We start from the raw sequence: 19,576 nt of genomic DNA on the forward strand, positions 1-19,576 counted from the left end.
TATAAGCTCTCTGAGGACAAGGCCCAGGTCTGTTTCTGTCACACTGTATTGCCAGCACCTGGCACAGTATCAGGCACATAATAGGTGCCCGAAATTCTCTTCTGAAAGAATAAATGATATCACTCAGCATCTGCTTCTTATATTCCAGAGAACCATAGCATCCTTTGGTTTTCCAGTGCTCTTTGTGTGTTGTTTAGTATTTCTGGTTTTCGCCCTGCTCTGTCAGTAAAGGTTTTCAGGATGGATGAGAAGCAGACTGTGCTGCAGTCCCCTATTTGGAGCCAGAAGTCTATACTTCTAACAAGTCTGTACATATTTATGCAGTGTATTTCTACAGGCTATTTTTTGACATGAGCTGTTCCTTAAAATGCCATCTGTAATTTTTGTTTTCCCTCAGGCTTATATTCAGAAAGTAGAGACAGTTGATATGATTGAACTGGGACGGAGATTGGTGGATTCTAAAAACTGCCTCGCCTTCCTCATTGAGTGTAGCAACTTTTCTCCAGCAGACATTAGGCTAAATAATAATGTCTTCCAGTGGTATGGAAGAATGGATGAAATTTTTGACGAGCACAGGAAAATCATTAAGGAGAAAACAGAACAATATCAAGAAGGTCTTAAGGTGGGAATCATGGATATTTTAAATTATTTTCATTTTCTGGAAATATTTAACTTCTTACATAGCAATGTCAGCTCCTCTATTTCACAGATAGTATATCTTAGCTCTCTCCTCCCATAAGTCTTAGTAGAGAATTGGACACATAATGGATGGATGTGGCATCATTTCTTCATTTTTCAAGGGAGAAAACATTTGAATATATTGCCCACAAATGAGCATTAATAAGAATAGTATTTATCTCATACGGTTTATAGTACTGTCTTGAGTTTATTTTTTATCAAGGTCAAAGCTCCCTTGGTGACGTGAGCCTTCACACCTCATAATCACCAGCTTGCCTAAGTACCGTGCCCAGAACCATCACTATAACGTTCCGTAACTTGAACCTTTGGTGTGTGTGTCCTACGTATAAGATGGTGTGTGATTCCCCCCGTCTACCTGTCCAGCCTCACCTCCTACCTCTCCTCACTTCTTGCTCTTGACTCTTCAGTAACCCTGAGCAACTTCTGGTCCCTGCTCGCCTACACCTCTCATCTCTTACCTGCTCTCTCCATTCTCTCTGGAGTGACCTGCCGCCCCGCCTGTCTATCTAGCAAAGTCAGCTGACTTTCTGAGAAGCCCTTTCAGTCAGACCTCAGTATTGCTTCTCCTCTGCTCCCATGACACTTTTAACACACCTCCACCGGGCTAATTATCTGATCATTATGTTATTATTTCCATCTCCCCATTAGTTGGTCAGCTCCTTGATGGCAGGACTGTCTCATTTTTACCTTTTCTCCATTTATATCTGCTTGGCTAGCACAGTGCCTGACACACAGAAATGCCGTGAGCACTTCATAGCTGTTATGTGAATAAGTGACACAGTATTTTCAGTCTCATTTTACAGATGAAGAGACTAAGGTTCCCAAGTGAAGGTGAAGAGGCTTGTTTCAAGTCAGCCAGTAGAGCTGTTTGATAGCAAGCCTAACCTCTTTCTACCTCACTATAGCAAATACGATTAATTGGCAGCATTTGCAGAATAAATTGTAGACTTAAAACAAAAAAAAAACCCTTCATTTTAAACTATAAGTCTATATTTAAGTCTATATTTCTGTTTTATGTTTAGGCCATTTCAGAAATTTTTAAAACCTGTAGAAAGCATCATGAGTATTTGATGCTTATGCTACAATATAATAGACCCTTAGGAAATCACTAGGTGGCCCAGAATTATCTATACTTTGTTGTAATGTATACCATTCTACAAACTACACATAATGTTAATGAATTTTTCCTCTCATTTTCCTTCCCCCACTGGGCCAGAGCAATAAATTGGCCAGGAAACCAAAGAGGACAGAGATCAACCTAGATAATCTATAAAATATAAAATCTATTTTTGAATAACCTGGATTTGACTTCTGAATATTTTATTCAGAGCTGTTTTTTTAAGAGCCATTTAATTTGGAATGCCTTACCAATGACAATTTCGTAAGAAGCCTTTCTCATTAAAAAAAAAAAAAAACAGGGCTTCCCTGGTGGCGCAGTGGTTGAGAGTCCGCCTGCCCATGCAGGGGACGCGGGTTCGTGCCCTGCTCCGGGAGGATCCCATATGCCGCGGGGTGGCTGGGCCCGTGGGCCATGGCCGCTGGGCCTGCGCGTCCGGAGCTTGTGCTCCGCAGCGGGAGAGGCCACAGCAGTGAGAGGCCCACGTACCGCAAAAAAAAAAAAAAAAACAAAAAAAAAAAACAAAAAAAACACACACACACCTGTTTTATACCGGCAGGGTTTAGTTTTTTGGCTTTTAAATCTGGATTTATTTATTTTATTTCCTGTGAAGAGAGCCCATGGGACAAGAAAAATAACTTTGGAATACTTTGTTTTAGCATTGCTAATTGAAGAGATACCTGAATATCAGAACGCAATGAAAGAAATTCAGTTTTTTCCAGTTGTTTGTAAAAATGCTACCTTTACAGGCCTTAAAAAAAAATTGGAGTTCACTTTTAGCCTCATACTTGATTATTGTGAAATTTCTTCAAGTGCTTGTATTTCATTAGCATACTAAAGTAATACCATTGTTTAGCACATTCTTATTCATTTTATTAGAACTTCTTACCTTGATAATACAAGGGTAAACTTTCTCTAATTTGTGAATTATAGGAATCTTAATCTATTAATCTTAAATCCCAACTCTTAAAAATTCTGTGTATTTTGGATACCAGTCATCTTCAAGATCATCCCTTTCTTCATATTTTGCCAGTGACAGAATATAATAATAATAATTCTGACAATCCTTAACAAATTCTAAGATTTTTTCTTGATGCCTAGGGGTTTTTACTCTTAAAAATAGTAACGAAAATAATTGTTTTTATTAGTTACGGTGTGAACGGTTTGTGGAGGAATTGCAGAGTTATGCTAAACAGTCAGAAGAATTCTACTCATTTGGAGATCTTCAAGATATACAGCGGTACCTGAAAAAGGCTCAGACACTGAATGGAAAGTTGGATTTAGCAGCAGACAAGGTATAATTTAAAAATTCTTAATAGAATGAATTAGTTCAACAGAATGAGCATTTGTACTTGTATTGGGTATTCACGTTTAAGAAATGGATTCAAATAAAACAGTTTAACTACATTTAATTAGAGATTAATATGAATGGCACAAATAGATTTTATAGACATGCTTCAAGGAGGGAGCAGCATTGCTGTTTTCTATTGGTAGTAATAACATTTCAGTGGCCTTCATCTTTTATTTTAAAGATAGAGTTATATCTCCACCTGCTTTTTAATCTTGATCATTTACATTATGCGATAACACCTGGTTACTGTTTAGATTTCCCACCTCCATGGAAGCCAGCTTAGATTTGGTGGCTGTGTTTTTAAATTAGGTCCATTATTTTCTCCCATCAAGCTACTTTGTTCCCAATACCGCTATTTCAGAAATCAGCGGTCTCGTTAGAAGCAGCTGGGTGGGAAAAAGCCGTTCTCTTCGCCATGTTAGAAGTTTGAAATTTTTAATTGCGTTTTTTATGAAAAGGGGAATTATGAAAACAGACCATATTATGATGCTCTACCACTTTTTATATGTTGTAAGATTTTAATATCTTAGTTCAGGTAATTAAATAGTTTATAATAATCTCAGATATGTAAATGTATGTTGAGACAAGAGAAATTGTAGATTTTTTTAAACTGATGCCAATGAAATTTTCAGTAATCTACATAATTTACATGTCTATCTCACTCTTTTCAATTCTATAGATTTCTCATCCACATCTCCCATATCCTCACAACTTCACTACTAATCTAAGAGGAAATTAATGCTTTCTTTGTGTCTCTTACCCTACTTACCTTCAAGACCCAGCCCTAGTTGTAGCTTCTCTAGCATCTGTAACTGCGCTATTTCAGCAGGCTCTCTTGTCTCTGAGTGATAGCATTTTTAAAAGTATACCATTCATTTTATATTAAATGGCTACTGCTCTAACACATCTCTTCTGTTGCCTTTATATTATTAAATAATTGGTATCTAACTCCCCATCTGGATTACTAACTCTTGGAATTGGTACTTTGCAATACACTTTTTTCTATTTTCCACAGTAACTAACACAATGCTGTGTTTATTAAAAGTATTTAAGTTCTTGGGACTTCCTTGGTGACACAGTGGTTAAGAATCCGCCTGCCAGTGCAGGGGACACGGGTTTGAGCCCCGGTCCGGGAAGGTCCCACATACCACGGAGCAGCTAAGCCTGTGGGCCACAACTACTGAGCCTGTGCTCTAGAACCTGTGGGCCACAGCTACTGAGCTGCGTGCCACAACTACTGAAATCGTGCACCTAGAGCCCATGCTCTGCAACAAACAGAAGCCGCTGCAATGAGAAGCCCACGCACCGCAACGAAGAGTAGCCCCTGCTCGCTTTTTCTAGAGAAAGCCTGTGCACAGCAACAAAGACTCAATGCAGCCAAAAATAAATAAATAAATGAATTTTTTTAAAAAGTAATTAAGTTCTTGTGAGTTAATAAATGAAGTTAGGGCTTCCCTGGTGGCGCAGTGGTTGAGAGTCTGCCTGCCGATGCAGGGGACACGGGTTTGTGCCCCGGTCCGGGAAGATCCCACATGCCGCGGAGCGGCTGGGCCCGTGAGCCATGGCCTCTGAGCCTGCGCGTCCGGAGCCTGTGCTCCACAACGGGAGAGGCCACAACAGTGAGAGGCCCGTGTATCGCAAAAATAAATAAATAAATAAAATAAAATAAATGAAGCTATATCCTCAGTATATCTGGATGGGCAGAGACTTCTTATATATATAAATTTACTATTTTAACTAACTTAACCAGTCATTTTTCTCTGGAAAGTGTAATAAAAAGAAATAGGAACAACAAAAATAAACAAAGCAAATAGGAAAAAAGAGATTACTGCTCAGTTTTTCTAGTTATGGCCTAATTTAACTTTAGGGTTTAATGAGAGGTTTCTTTGGGTCACATTTGATATAAATATGTTTTAAAACTTTATTTTGAATATCACTCACTTTCAGAATAACATACTTAATACTTGTCCTTCCAGATTGAGCAGCTCAATGCTGAGGAGGAGGCGTTTGGTTGGCTACCATCAATATATCCTCAACGTAAAAAAATCCAAGATGGTTTGAACCCTTATCTTCGTCTCTATGAAACTGTTGTAGAATTTAGCACCAGATACAGGGCATGGACAGAAGGACCATATCACAAGGTGAATCCAGACCAAATAGAAACAGACGTCGGAAATTACTGGAGAGGACTATATAAGCTGGAGAAAACCTTCCATGATTCTCCAAATGCATTGGCAATGACAAAAAAAGTAAGAGCAAAGGTGGAAGATTTCAAGCAGCACATTCCTCTCATTCACGTGATTTGTAATCCTGGTTTGCGCCCCCGGCACTGGGAGGCCATGTCCAGCATCGTTGGTTACCCCCTGGAGCCAGCAGATGATTCCACTGTCTTCTCTTTTTTAGATATGAATCTGGAACCATATTTAGATAGGTTTGAAGGTATTAGTGAAGCAGCTAGCAAAGAATATTCTCTCGAAAAGGCCATGGAGAAAATGATTAATGAATGGGATGCAGTGGAATTTGTCATTCTTCCTTATAGAGAAAGTGGGACATTTATTTTGTCATCAGTTGATGAAATTCAGATGTTGTTGGATGACCATATTATTAAGACACAAACTATGCGAGCATCTCCTTTCGTTAAACCCTATGAAAAACAAATGAGGTAAAGTGTTATTTATATGACAGTGTTTATACTATGTTACCAAAATTATCACTCATATGTAATATACAGTTCTTCTTAAAAATTGATTCTGTACTTTATGCTTAATATGTTAAATAGTGTATCGTAAGGAATGATAACCTTTATTGCTTCTGGAAGAGTCCTGATCCTTTTGCTATCATGTATATTCATAACAAAGGTAGTAGACAGTCAGCCTCCAGATATTCATTTTTATCGCCCACAATCTGATCTTATACATTTGACTCTCAAAAATAGTCTCATGCCTATGAACACAGTTTATAGAACATATAAACTGTAAAACTGAAGATGATAATGTAATTTTCCAAATATGCTAATTAGTTTGTTGTCGATGATTCCTCAAAGCCTATTGTAATTTCCAGTCATATGCATAAAGGATGGCTAGATAAGTGCAAAAGCATGAAACTATGATTTTCGTCTGGAATTTTGAGCGTCTGACACAGCCAACTGAATTTGACCTTTATCCTGTCAGTTTTTTTTTTTTTGGCGGCACGCGGGCCTCTCACTGCTGTGGCCTCTCCCATTGCGGAGCGCAGGCTCCGGGCGCGCAGGCTCAGCGGCCATCGCTCACGGGTCCAGCCGCTCCGCGGCATGTGGGATCCTCCCGGACCGGGGCACGAACCCACGTCCCCTGCATCAGCAGGCAGACTCTCAAACACTGTGCCACCAGGGAAGCCCATCCTGTCAGTTTTTAAATTTTTTGTGATTTGTTTTAAGCAGCTTATATTTTATCTTAAAAAAGAGTAAATCCAAGTCAGACTACCAACTTCAATGTGGATTTGCACGGTGAGGGAAAGCTACCTGCTTGGTGATATCAGCCTCTGGTTATTGATATATTATCCTAAACCTGAGCTTGCTCAGCTGTTGGTGTTGGCTCAGTGTTTGATTGCTGTGCCTCCTGCCCAGCTTGCTCCAATGTGCTCATCAAGAGTAATTTTTGAACTTCTCTGAAAGTGGTATATCTAGATTCTATTTTTAAGGACTGTTCATGAGATCATTAGCTAGTGAGAAATTTTTTGCATTAGTCAGGGGTTAGATGGAGAAAGAGGGAAGAGTACCAGAAGGAAGTAGAGGCGTTCATTTCCCTGTGTGAAAGACACATTTATTGATGAACATTGAAAGGAAGGTATTTTAGAAAGACATTTTAAAATGCCTGGCGACTTTTTGAACTCCTGTATACATTTCTTGGTTTTAACAATCTAAAATTATAAATGATGAGTAATGTATGAACCTACACATAAAGCCATCCCATCTCTAAGTTTTGTTGCCATTAACCAATCATTCTTCTTTATGGCTATGTTATCTCATATAGTGTAGTGGTTACAGCTGTCTGGGTTCAAATCTGGCTCTCTTGTTTATTAGCTGAGTGAGCTTGAACCTGGTACTTACCTCTATGTACCTTAGTCTCCCTACTGGTAAAAAGATACTACAACACTCTGGACTCTGCCTCCTTGGGTTGTTGTGAGGATAGAGCAAATACATGCAAAGACCATAGAACTGTGCTTGTAAAATTGTCAGTTTATGCTGTAATTATAATATTTATTCTTGAGGAAGTTAAGTTGTTTTTGTTCTCCATATTTAGAAATAAACTGATAACTCATTGTAAATTCAAAAATGCTTCCTTCTCACGAATGCCACACTAGTGTATTTAAGATTATGTAGATTTTTCTTTAAATGCCAGTTATATCTTATGAATTGAAATATTTTATTCTGGAAATAAAGCCTTTATGGCCCCCAATTTTTTAAAAACTGAAAAAATAAGAATGTTAAAGGAAATAAATCTTGGATGTAATTACCTTTCCTAAGAAGCTCCGAGTGCCCTTGATTGAGAATACCATTAGTATCTCTAAAATCTCATTTCTCAGTTTGTACCCTTTGTCCATAGAATCGGATTGCAGAAAGGTTTACTGATATACAGAAACCAACCCATTTGTAGATAGGTACATCTTACATGTATATATTTGTATTAGCATGAATGTTGATGCTATTATTTAGAGACAGATTTTGTAGAACAAAGCTAGTAGGTAGAAGAATGGAAATTGGAATAACACCATTGCATATAAGATTGACAGCCTAGTCATGGTTTTGAGTTTTATCATCTGAAACATTGCTTGGTTTGCTGTTGATAAGAGCCACTGTGTTTTGCTTCTCAGGGAATGGGAGGGCAAACTCCTGCTGCTTCAGGAGGTTCTGGATGAATGGCTCAAGGTCCAAGCCACGTGGCTGTATTTGGAGCCCATTTTTAGTTCTCCGGACATTATGTCTCAAATGCCTGAGGAAGGCAGACGATTTACAACCGTGGATAAAACGTGGAGAGATATAATGAAAAGTGTAGTACAGGTAGGTAAAAATCTCTGAAAATGTGATTATTTTGTTGAAGTCACATGATTTTTGTGTTCAAAACAATCTAAATAAGCCATTGTCTTTTTCTCACGTAGGCTCCTTTTCAGATATTATTTTAGAATCCCAGGAGCAAGAAACATCAAAAGGAAAATAGGTATTTTGTCCTGATTACTTATTGAGGTCAAAATTGAATTTGCATTACTTAATGATAGTTGTTCTAGCAGTGGTTCTTACTGGACGCTCTGGTAGGAAGACAGTGTACTCAGCACGCACTGTCCTGTCTATTCTCTGGCCCCCATGTTACTGGCTGCACCACCACTGTAATGTGCCGTGGTGGGAAAAGGTCAGCATGCCAACTGCTCAATCAACAAATTTCTCTGTAGGGACAAAAAAAAAAAAGAAGAGCTGCTGCAAAGGTAAATATACTTAAAGAGCCCAATAAATACAAACAAAATGCAATCTACCAATTAATCACCACACAAATACAGTGGAGAACTTAGAATTTAAGTTAAGGAGGGAATTTAATAAAAACCAGTAACACCGAAAAAGGTATGGTTTTTGTTCAGTTCAAAAGACATTTATTTATTTACTGCCTGCAAAGCGTAGTTTGTGTGTTAGTGGAAGTTAAGGTTAAAATACAAGAAATATTAGCTATTAACTTATATCATTAAATGAATGTAAACTTCTCTATTGGTGTTTTGATCAAATACAATATTGTAAGATAGGAAGAGTATTATCTTAAAGTTTTTCTACCCTAAAATGGAAATATGCATATTTTTATTATTGAAACTTTGAAAATTGTGACTCTAATCCTAAATACTGATGATACTGTATCAATGTCAACTATATGATTTTATAGGAAAATATTCCATAAGATGGACATGGGTCTGTTTATTTAATAAGTTTACTTCATTTTATGTAATAATACTTGAAACAAAGCTTCTGTATAAACCAAACTTTTGTAGAATTAATCACACTGGAATTCCATATTTAAAGGACCTACTGGTGAGTCACTTTGTAACACATTTACTCATTTCTAATTAATTTGTTTTATAAATTTAGCCTTTCCTATATTGTTTCCTTACAACAGGGCAAAACCCTTAAAACATGTATACATTTTTGTTTGGAAGGGGATGAAATACAATTTTTTTGTTGCCCAAAAAAGAAAAAAAAGTAGATGCTTGTATTCTCCTAGTTAATATAATTTTAAAAGTTAAAAAAATTCTTTTTTTGACATTCGATCAAAATACTCTTCAAAATTCATATTGCTAGGGAAATTTTATAGATAGTTCAATGCCTAGGAAAGGGGAAGCTATGCTGAGTCTAGTAAATAAAGGAGAAAGATTTTCAATTCTATAAAACTTCATTAGAAACATATTAACAGAAAAGCATTACTTCCTCTCATTCCCAAATAAGCAGTTTACTTTGGATGACACTCCATTTACTTTTGCTATAAGACTTGATTATCTTCTTCAACTGGCTTTACATTTTCTTTTTCTCGATATGTTAGTATTCAGGACAGCTTTTGTCCATATTCTCTGGAGCTTTGAAAAGAAACATAAATCCATATTCTCTCAGGAAGGCTAATGAGGATGATCTGTATAGTAGAAGCCACTGGATTAAATGCTTGGTACAAAAAGCCATCACTTTCAGTCTTAGGGGTTTCTAATGAATGTGCTTTTAGAACTATGCCAAGAGAAAAGGCTCAGAGGTTAAAAACAGAATGTAAATGATGCTGTTAATATAAATGGCTTGAATTGAGGTTATCTTGGTTCCTTAAGGTATAAGCATGAAAGAGTTGTGTTTTGGTACCTCTTCCTAACTACACTTGGCCAAAGGCTGTTTCTCACTGGGGAAAGCTCCCTTACTGACCTTTCAGTGTAATTCCAGAATTTTCCAGTCACTTTTGGTTATTAAGATAGTTTTGCCTATGAAGACTGAGCTGTACCTGTTTGAAAACCTCAATCTCTTGTTCTACTTAGAACTCTTCTACCCGTAGTCAGGTAACCCTGGGGCTCTGGTGGGGTGGGGACTGCGCTCTCCCACACTGCTTCTCTCTTTCCTGGTCTTATCACTGGGTATTGGGACAGGGAGAAGGTAGGGAGGAGGTGAAGAGAAAAAGGGAAGATGGGGGAGAAAGTAGAAGGAGGAAGAGAGAGAGAAAAAGAGGGAGAGGGAGAGAAAATGTACTGATGTAACCGATCCAGCCAAATCGGCTATTTTCTTTGATGGTCATAAGGTGGATGGACTCCTGTCTCTGATACCTGCACTGTGCCTTTACAGTTGATCATCACAACTAGTCTAGCTTTTTGACCAGTTGTGGAGAGGTGAAGTCCACAGATTAACTCAGTGTGGACAGGTGAAGACCCCGACAAGCTCTGGCTGCTGAGGGATGCTATCTTGAGCATCTCCCCTAGGTTTGGTCATCCTCTGCCAGACTTGACTCCATCTTCCAACTGATCTACCAATGATGGCTTTTGCCACATTCCTCTCATATGCATGTCTTTGGCCCCATATTCTAGTAGTATTTCACAGATCTGTAGCCCTTAATTTCACCTGGGGTCTGAAGCACCTGGGATCCATCTTCTGTACTTCTTGGTAACCTTGAGCACATGGTCCTTGCCCTTCCTTCACCTCGTCGTCCCACCATACCACCTTCTCCCAGAGTTCTTCTGTTCTGATAGCACTGGCACAGGTCAGCATGCTGGTGATGGAACAGACTTCCAGTTGTAGAAGAAGACGTTAGCCTCCTCTCTTTACATGCACTTGAAAACTTTTCTAGGGACTCTCTTGGGCCCCCTCCCTAATACAGGACCAGTGAATTGCCCATCATTTGGGGTTGAAGGAAGTGGATAATCTTTTGCGTGTACCCAAACTTGACTTTTGATCCACATGAGTCTTTTGTATTTCGTACAAGGTAGGAAAAGGCACTCTTGAATTTCTCCCCAAACCTTTTCCTTTTGTAGTCTAACCGCATCTCAGTAAATATGAACACTATTCCCCCTGTTTTTCAGGCCAAAAGCATAGAGTCATTATTTTTCTTTTTCCTTTTACTATAGTAAATATGATCACTTGGCACCAAGCATCTCACCTCTTTCTAGTGAGCTGGAAAGCTAAAATTGTGTCTCCCAGACTCCTTAGCATCTAAGTTTCTGGAAGTGAATTCGATTTCGATGATTAGGTACGCTCATTTGGGATTTGGAAGGCATACAGTGGCCATCTTCTTGCCATTTTAGCTATTTCTGCTGTCATGCAAGATCACTTTTTTTTTTTCTTTTCTGACAGACTTCAGTGTCTGGTCACCAGTTCTATGGGTATTTACAGCCGATGATGATGGTGGCTTCATTATACTGCTCTCTGATCCTAGAATCACAGTCACCATGGTGTGTTCTTGAATGCAGTTAGTTCTAGTGGTGGCGTCCTTTTGTCCTTACTGAGGCAGAGGTGGCAACACTCCTGGAAGATCAGTTCCACAGGCTCTAGGAGTCTTTCCTGGAAGCCCAGGAAGCCCTGGAGTGTGCTCCCTTAGACCTTCTAATGATTTTGTAATAACTTAATTCCCGATATTAAATTCCCTTTTGCTTAATTACCTAGAAGGATTCTGCACTGAACTCTGAATAAAGATATCACACCCTCCAAGTTGGCATCTAGGATCTTGGTCTATATGACCAAGTTGGATTTTAGGGTAGTTAAAATCTAGTTGCCATCTGAAAATGGAACACTGGTGGTACCTGGCATGCACTCCAAAATTCACTTACTTAAATTATTCTCTTGGTTTCCTGGAATGAAGAGTCTGTTTTACAGGCAGTGCTTTGGTGGACCAACTGACTGCTGTGGTAGGTCAATAGAGTACAAATTTGAAATACAAGGGATGTGAGATGGGCTGAATTTTTTCTAAAGCACTGGAGAAATTAAAGAAATGGCAGAATTCAGGGCTTAAATTCCTTGCTCAAGACATGGTCAGAGCATTAAGGTGCTTCTGTGATTGCCCTCAAGAGCCTCTTAATTCTCATAGCTACAAATTTGACATAGCCAAAAATTATAGAGTCTGATCCAGCAGGTTGCCAAATTACAATGTAATTTAATTCACAGCCTTGCCAGATCTGTTCTGTGAAAGATAATTTACTTACTGGGAAAGAGGGGGATGGTGAGAACTGAGAATGGGGACAACTGGGTGAATTTGATTGACTTTGGGTACCCTGACCCTCACACTGAGAGCCTCCCTTGCCAGAAGCCTTGTCAGAATCCTAAGGAATAAAGGAGGTATTATATTGCAATAGCGCTTGCCTAGGGAGGACCCAAGTTAGATACAGTCAAATGTATTGATGTGAGTGCACTTACCAGAGATCCTGGTTTCCATGAGCTAGTCAGGGAGATGTGAATGATTTCTGTTTTACTTGCTTTTTTGACCAAAACCTGGCTTCCGTGATGGCCCACCTAAATGAAGTTGAAATGCCAAAAATCCTTAATATGATTTGAAGAAATTAAAGACTGGCTTATAGATTTCTGCAAAATACTTCTTGTGTATCATCCAGAAGCAGAAATTACAATCTCCCCCGCCCCCTACTTAGGGGATTGACTTAAAGGGTAGTAGGAAGGGAATCCTACAACCTCAATAAATATTAGGGGTTTTTTAGACCTTGACTATACAAATGGCCAGCAGTGTGGCTCTACATTGATCACAGTCAGTAGCAAACAGTTTGGCTGTATGATCAAGGACTTAGAAGAAACAAGATTGAAAGACTGGCAACAAGGAGGTCTGAGGAAGAGGTATAAGGGATCACAGAATAGACTAGAATATGAGTATATTTGTGCTCCATGTAAGTGTTTAATAAAATGCGGCACTGCAAAAGGAGGCACTTGATAATATTAGTTGACCAGTTGATCTATTTTGTGAATGTCAGTCAGTATATGCCATTGTATGCACAGTGAGCTATGAATAGAATAATCACATGATATGTTGTCCAGACTGCAGAATTTCTGAGAGTTAAAGCAAGTAATAAGTAAGCTAGGAGAGCAAACATAAACCAGAACTCTCCTCATCAAACTGCGTTGTATGGTCACTCAAGCTACAAAGAAGTCATGATGGCAGAGGTGGGAATTATGGAAGGACTTGTCATTATTGGGTCCCTTACCCAACACTGCTGAGTGTCCAAGCTGCCAACAGCAGAAACTAACAACATGCTTCTGATACAGGGTCACACCTGAAGGGACCAGGCAGCCATTTAGAAGGAATTAAATACATTGGACCTCTTTCAACTTAGAAGGGATCAGTGATTTTTCTGCACCAGAGGGGTTTTCTTTCTTATTCCAAGTTTCTGTCAACACTGTCATTCACTGACATACAGAATGACTTATTGTCACAGTTTCCACACAGCATTGCTTCTGCTAAGGAACCCACACTACAAGGGAAATGAGGCAATTGACTGATACTTATAAGATTTACAGGTCCTATGTGAGCATTGACCTCGTAAAAAGTGGAATGTCTCATGTTGAAGACTCAGTTGCTATTCCAGCAGGAAGAAAAGTGTGAGTTTGGGGTGCAGTTCTAGAGGATACATAGCATAAGTTCTCAACCAGCTCCAAATACAGAGTTTCTCCCACAGGCAGACATGGGTCTGGGAATTAAGAAGTGAAAATGATAGTGACACTTTATACCAATTCACCCAATAAACTCACAATTTTGCTTCCCTGCTTTTGTTCTTGCTAGTTGAAATATCTTAGTATCCAAGGGAGAAATGCTTCTGATGGGACATGGCAATGGTTTCCTTGAACAGGAAGTTCTTGATTTGCTCCCTCTACCCTTTTACCTCTCTGTCCTTATAACTTTTACCTGACTCTCTCTATTCCAGCCACACTAGCTTCCTTTTTTCTTCTTCTTTTTCAATCACACATGCCAAGCACCCTTTGCTGTAGAACCTTTGCTCTGACTGGACCCTGTTCCTGAAATGCTGTACCTCCAAATATCTCCAGAACTAATGAGTACCTTTGCTTCCTTGAAGTCTTTTCTCAAATATTACCTTTATAAAGAGGCTCACATTGAGCATCGTATTTAAATTGAAACCTGCCTTTGCCTTTCCTGGCAATCCTGATCCCCCTTTCTGTGTTTGCAGCATCTATTACCTTTTAACTTAGTATATGATTTTTGAATTGTTATGTTTGTTATCTATCGTCTGTCTCCTCATGGAGGCTGGCATGTTTGTCTGTTTTGTTCACTGTTGTGGCCCAAGCACTGAGAACAGTGTCTGACGTCTATCGAGTCCTCTGTAAATATTTGTTGAGTGAGTGGGTGAACAGTTAAATTGAGATTGATCCTTGAATTATTGCTCGTTCTAAGAATTCTGAAAAACCTTCTCTGAAAATTCAGTGTTAGAAACCTGGGTCCTAAGAGCTGGATTAATCCTAGAAACATCCTGCATCTTGAAAGAATTTCTATTTTTGGTGAGGTCAGAGGATCTGAAAGTTGTAAGGGAGCATAAAGGTCTACTCAGTGAACGCACATTTTCTTTCTTAGTACTTAAAAGGTTTAAAGAGGATCTTATTAGTTTTCTGTTGTCCAGGGTTTTCTGATGTGGAAGTTTATGCTTCTGGAAGTTTATAGAACTGGCTTGAGCTTAATTCCATTAAGTGTACTTTCTGTGAAGCTTCCTGGCAGCAGTAATTAGAATGCTCTCTCTGTGTACCCCAGTTAAAGTTCCAGGCCCTGATATCACAGGCAATTGGTTTAGAAATGTAAATCAACCAGTAGCTTGTCATTTGAGCTGATGAGATTGGTGATACTTGTGAAGCAAAAGAAGACAAGTAAAATTTGTAAAATTATTTCTTTAATACCAAAAAGTAATAACAGTTAATAATTCCTTTTCCTCTCCCAAAGATGAAAAGTAATTAAAGCGTCAAAGGAGTCATACTTAGTTTCAAATTCCTGGTAGCTTCCTGTTATAACATCTTATTGTTCTGTCTTGAGGACCTTAGCTAATTAGTTGGTACAATAGGGGGGGTCGTAAGTTCCTTGAGTGCCTTTGTGTGTCTGCAGGCTTAACTCATCCTCATTCACTCAAGCATTCAACGAATATTTATGGGATGCCTACTCTGTACTAGAATTTTGTGGCAATGCTTAAAGGAACTTAAAGCCAGTTTTATTTTACTATGATAAATATCTTACCAGAAGGATGGCAGTTTATAAAATGTTTATTTTAACTCCATTGAACCAGTGGAGTGATGTAAGTGACTTACTCCATGAACTCCCGCAGAGTAGTGTCTCTCTGTCTGTATCTCATCGAGAGACAGTTATAGAAGGCCAAATGGAAAGGGTAGTTTCAAGCATATGTGTGTTCTAGGCACCATATTAGGTGCTTCCAATATTTTGTCTAATTTGGTCTTCATAACAACTTTGAAAGAGGGCTCTTATCCCCATTTTAAAGATAAGAAAATAGTCAGGTTAATTAAGTGATTAGGAACCAGGTCTGTTCTTCTCTTCATCTGATGTAGTCTCTGTTCTGTTTACCTTCTCATGGGAAGAGAGTGTTTAGTTTCCAGTCCAGAGATGATTGATTACTTTTCTATATTTTTTTCTTAAGTCCATATACCAAGGTACATAGATTATCACCTGTGTTGATTCAGAACTAGCATATTTGATTCAGCATCATTGAGCTGATCTAGATAAATAGGTTCGACCTCAGGAATTCAATAAAAATTTTTTTGCTCAAATGCTAAGTGCTTCCAAGGGGTATTTCTTTTGTAATTGCAATATTTAGGGAAAGAAATATGAACTGTTGTTTTAAATAACTGACTTTTTTTTAGCTTTCCAAATCTCAGTCCAAAATAGCGAATTGCAATAAATTCTTTGGCTAAGAATAAAACAAACATTGTTAATTTGTGAAAGGAATTTTTCACATTTATTAGCAACATTTTTTTTTTTTCCAACAAAGAAAAGCATACTTTTCCAGAAGGTGGCACTCTAAGAACACCATTTTGGTTTTTGAATTTAGGAGTACAAGGGTACTGCTCCATACTTTATCGAATGAACTGAACATTAAATTATGACCTGAATCTCTGTCATGCTTCTTTTTGTGTGCATTTTTAAATGTTTATCTGAAACATAAAACTCTTAGGAAATATAATAAAATGCCTTTAAAAAATTGTGCCTCTTTAAAGATAAGTGAATTGCATATGTTGCATATTCCATATGAACCTGTTCTACTAAAAAAAAAAAAACAGGTATTAATGAGGATTATTTTGTTCTTTGATTAAATTGCTGTGTTCCCAAGTTACATTGTTATATTTCAAAACAAAGCAGAAAATTATCTTTCCTTTCCAGTCACATTGAAAGTATAGTAACAAAAACATGTTCCTGCAGTAGAATAAAATTTCTCTGTGAAACAATTTACAGTTGAAATTTTTGATTGATATCACAGTCAGTACCAAACTCCCTTTGGCTAAGTACCAAAAATAGGTTTAAATTAGTTAATCTTAAAATTCTTGGGCTTCCCTGGTGGCACAGTGGTTGAGAGTCCGCCTGCCGATGCAGGGGACACGGGTTCGTTCCCCGGCCCGGGAAGATCCCACATGCCGCGGAGCGGCTGGGCCCGTGAGCCATGGCCACTGAGCCTGCGCGTCCGGAGCCTGTGCTCCGCAACAGGAGAGGCCCCAGCAGTGAGAGGCCCGCGTACAGCAAAAAAAAAAAAAAAAAAAAAAAAAAAATTCTTTTTACTTTTTAACAATATTCCCTTGATTTAATTTCATGTAAATTTTCTAAATGTACCAGTATATTCTCATGAAGTTTATTTGGTCTGGTGATTAAAATCTCTAATGTGTTTTGCCACCTCTCTCTCACACCTCTAAGCCTACTTAGTAAAGAATTCTTTCTTTGTCATTGGTGTCAGTGGTGAACACTGAGTTTGGGATTATAAGACCAAGACTAGACCTAGATGACATTAATCATGTGTTAAGGAAAAATAGTAAAAAGAATTTTATTTCAACTTTGTCTAGATTGTGTTTTAATATGTATTTCTAAAGATTTTCATAAGCCTGGTGGTTACTTGTAGGGGTATTTTGAGAACTCAGTAAACTATTTCTTAAAATATCAGTTCTTAAGACGAGCTTTTGGTATAATTCTTATTTTGAATCCTACAGCATAAAAGAAAGCTTTTAAAAATACTTGATTGTGTTTGAATCCCTTTAAAGCAAACAGCTCACAGTGACACTTTCAAGTGATAGAATGTTCAGAAATCCATGCCTTGAAAGTAGAACAATCTTAGTCTCTAGGGAGTTCAGGAAGAACACACCTTGAACTTCAGTCCTTCAACAAGCAGAGTGTTATAATGCGGTTCCAAAGGTAGTTCTTTGCAATGTAAGATCTTTATGGAAAGCTCCTTCCTCCACGCTCCTGGCCGCTTATTTTTATCTACCCTCATAAAACAGGAATTGTTATTTTATTATTATTGATAACAATAATATTCAAAATAATAATTATAATGATGACATCTTTTTAGAGTACTTTTCCTCAAAGAACAAAAGACAAACATATCTCATACTCTTTTGTTTCCTCCTGTCCTTCTTGTGAGTTCAGATAGTGTCCCCCTCCCCACTCCTACCACACTCATTGTCTCTCACAGTTCCCAACTTAGAATGAGAAATTGTGGTCAACATCAATGAGCATCAAGTCAACGTGGCTTTTACACAATTAAAGAGGCTGGTTAGATCTAGACTATGCAAGAGTACTTTTAAAACATAAGTAAGTATTCACTTTAAATTTTGAATAACCTTTGTTATATGAAAACCATGCAATCTCAAAAATAATAGGAATATAAAGTCAATATGAATATCAAACATTTTTGAGTTGTACATTTTTTATTTTTAGGATAATCATGTTCTGGCAGTTGTAACTATTGAGAGAATGCTGGAGAGGCTGAAAAAATCTAATGAACTTTTGGAACTCATTCTTAAAGGACTTAACGAATATTTGGAAAAGAAGCGTCTCTTCTTCCCCAGATTCTTTTTCTTGTCTAACGATGAACTTCTTGAGATACTGTCTGAGACTAAAGATCCCACTAGGTAAGTAAGATATACATATATATTATATGTATATAATACATGGCTAAGTTTGTTGCCTTTAATTTTCAGAATAATGCAGAACTTAAATATATATGATTTTGTTTATGTAATAACTTTTTTCAAGACTATTCTAAATCATATCAATAATCAACTTAAATAATTATTAAAAGCATAAGGAATACCATTGAATGATATTTTTCCAAATGTGATGAATCTTGGAGTGGATTTCTCGTTTTATCACATATTGTCCTACAGATTTTTCCGAACACATCCCTCTTCTACGTCCCATGCAGAATAAAAGTCAGCACCCTCTCAGTGGCTTGCAGTCACCCACGCAGGTGCTCCCCCATGATCCTTCCTAGTCATCCCCCACTAGCTTTCTTCTTGTTTATTCTGCGACAGTCCTTGCAATTCTCCCATAAAAGGGGCAGCCTCCTCCCTCAGTGTACTGTTCTCTTTGCCTGGGGTCCTCCTCACCCAAATATCCATAAGACTTCTTTTACCTCCTCTAGATCTTTGTGGAAACCTGCTCAAACATCTGCCACTCAAGAAGGCCTTCCCTGGCCACTTATTTAAAATGGCAACCCCTTCCAGCACTCCCTAGTCACCTTTCATGATTATCTTCTCTGCCTCGTTTTCTTTCAGCACACTTTTTATCATCTGGCTTACTCTATAATGTGCTTATTTGTTTACTGTTTGCTTTCCTCTAGCAGAACATAAGCTCCATGATGGCTGAGATTTTTGACCTTTTCCCCCTCACAGCTGATTCCCTGTTCCTTAGAAGAGTGTCTGGTTTACGTCAGGCAGTGAATAGATATTTGTTAAATTTGTCAGTTTTGTGTCTTGTGCCTTCAAAGTAGTAGACAAGTAATCCAGACAGAAAGATGAATTTAGACTCAGATTTCCATCTGACTTTTTATACTCTGCCCATTTTTTGTCTGTTTAAAAGATAAGTTCAATTGGTCATTTGTAACGTGCCAAGAATGAGGAATTTAGTCAGTTCCATCTGTATTACAATGAATAAACTAAAGTTGGGCACCTTCAAAGTAGTTGATTTACTTAAAGCACTAAACCTAGTTCATAATTTGCAAGCAGTCTCAGAAGCTCCCTGTTGAAATATCTTACTTTTTGCACATTTGAAGATTCTTCAGATTAGTGTTTTATCTGTTGGTCAAGATTGGTTTGGTCCTTGTATTACTTTTAACAGCTTTGGATTCATTGTGTTGGAAACAAAGCCTCATGTAGCTCTTATTATAATTGTAATTTTACATATCTTTTTGTGATTATTCCATTAATGATGATCTCCCACTGGACT

The 19,576-nt window shown here is 38.0% G+C and overlaps 1 protein-coding gene across 1 annotated transcript in view; it reads left to right on the top strand.

The window, feature by feature from the left end:
• The window catches only part of DNAH7 (dynein axonemal heavy chain 7), a 253,806-nt gene that overhangs the window by 63,475 nt on the left and 170,755 nt on the right, over window positions 1-19,576 (top strand). Inside the window, exons 16-20 of the mRNA XM_007447818.1 lie at window positions 398-622; window positions 2,965-3,111; window positions 5,144-5,829; window positions 8,019-8,205; window positions 18,068-18,261. Of these exons, the coding sequence (XP_007447880.1) occupies window positions 398-622; window positions 2,965-3,111; window positions 5,144-5,829; window positions 8,019-8,205; window positions 18,068-18,261 (1,439 nt within the window). The remainder of the gene's footprint in view (window positions 1-397; window positions 623-2,964; window positions 3,112-5,143; window positions 5,830-8,018; window positions 8,206-18,067; window positions 18,262-19,576) is intronic.

The sequence above is a fragment of the Lipotes vexillifer genome, unplaced genomic scaffold, assembly GCF_000442215.2.
Source record: "Lipotes vexillifer unplaced genomic scaffold, Lipotes_vexillifer_v1.1 scaffold555, whole genome shotgun sequence".
Taxonomy (NCBI): domain Eukaryota; kingdom Metazoa; phylum Chordata; class Mammalia; order Artiodactyla; family Lipotidae; genus Lipotes; species Lipotes vexillifer.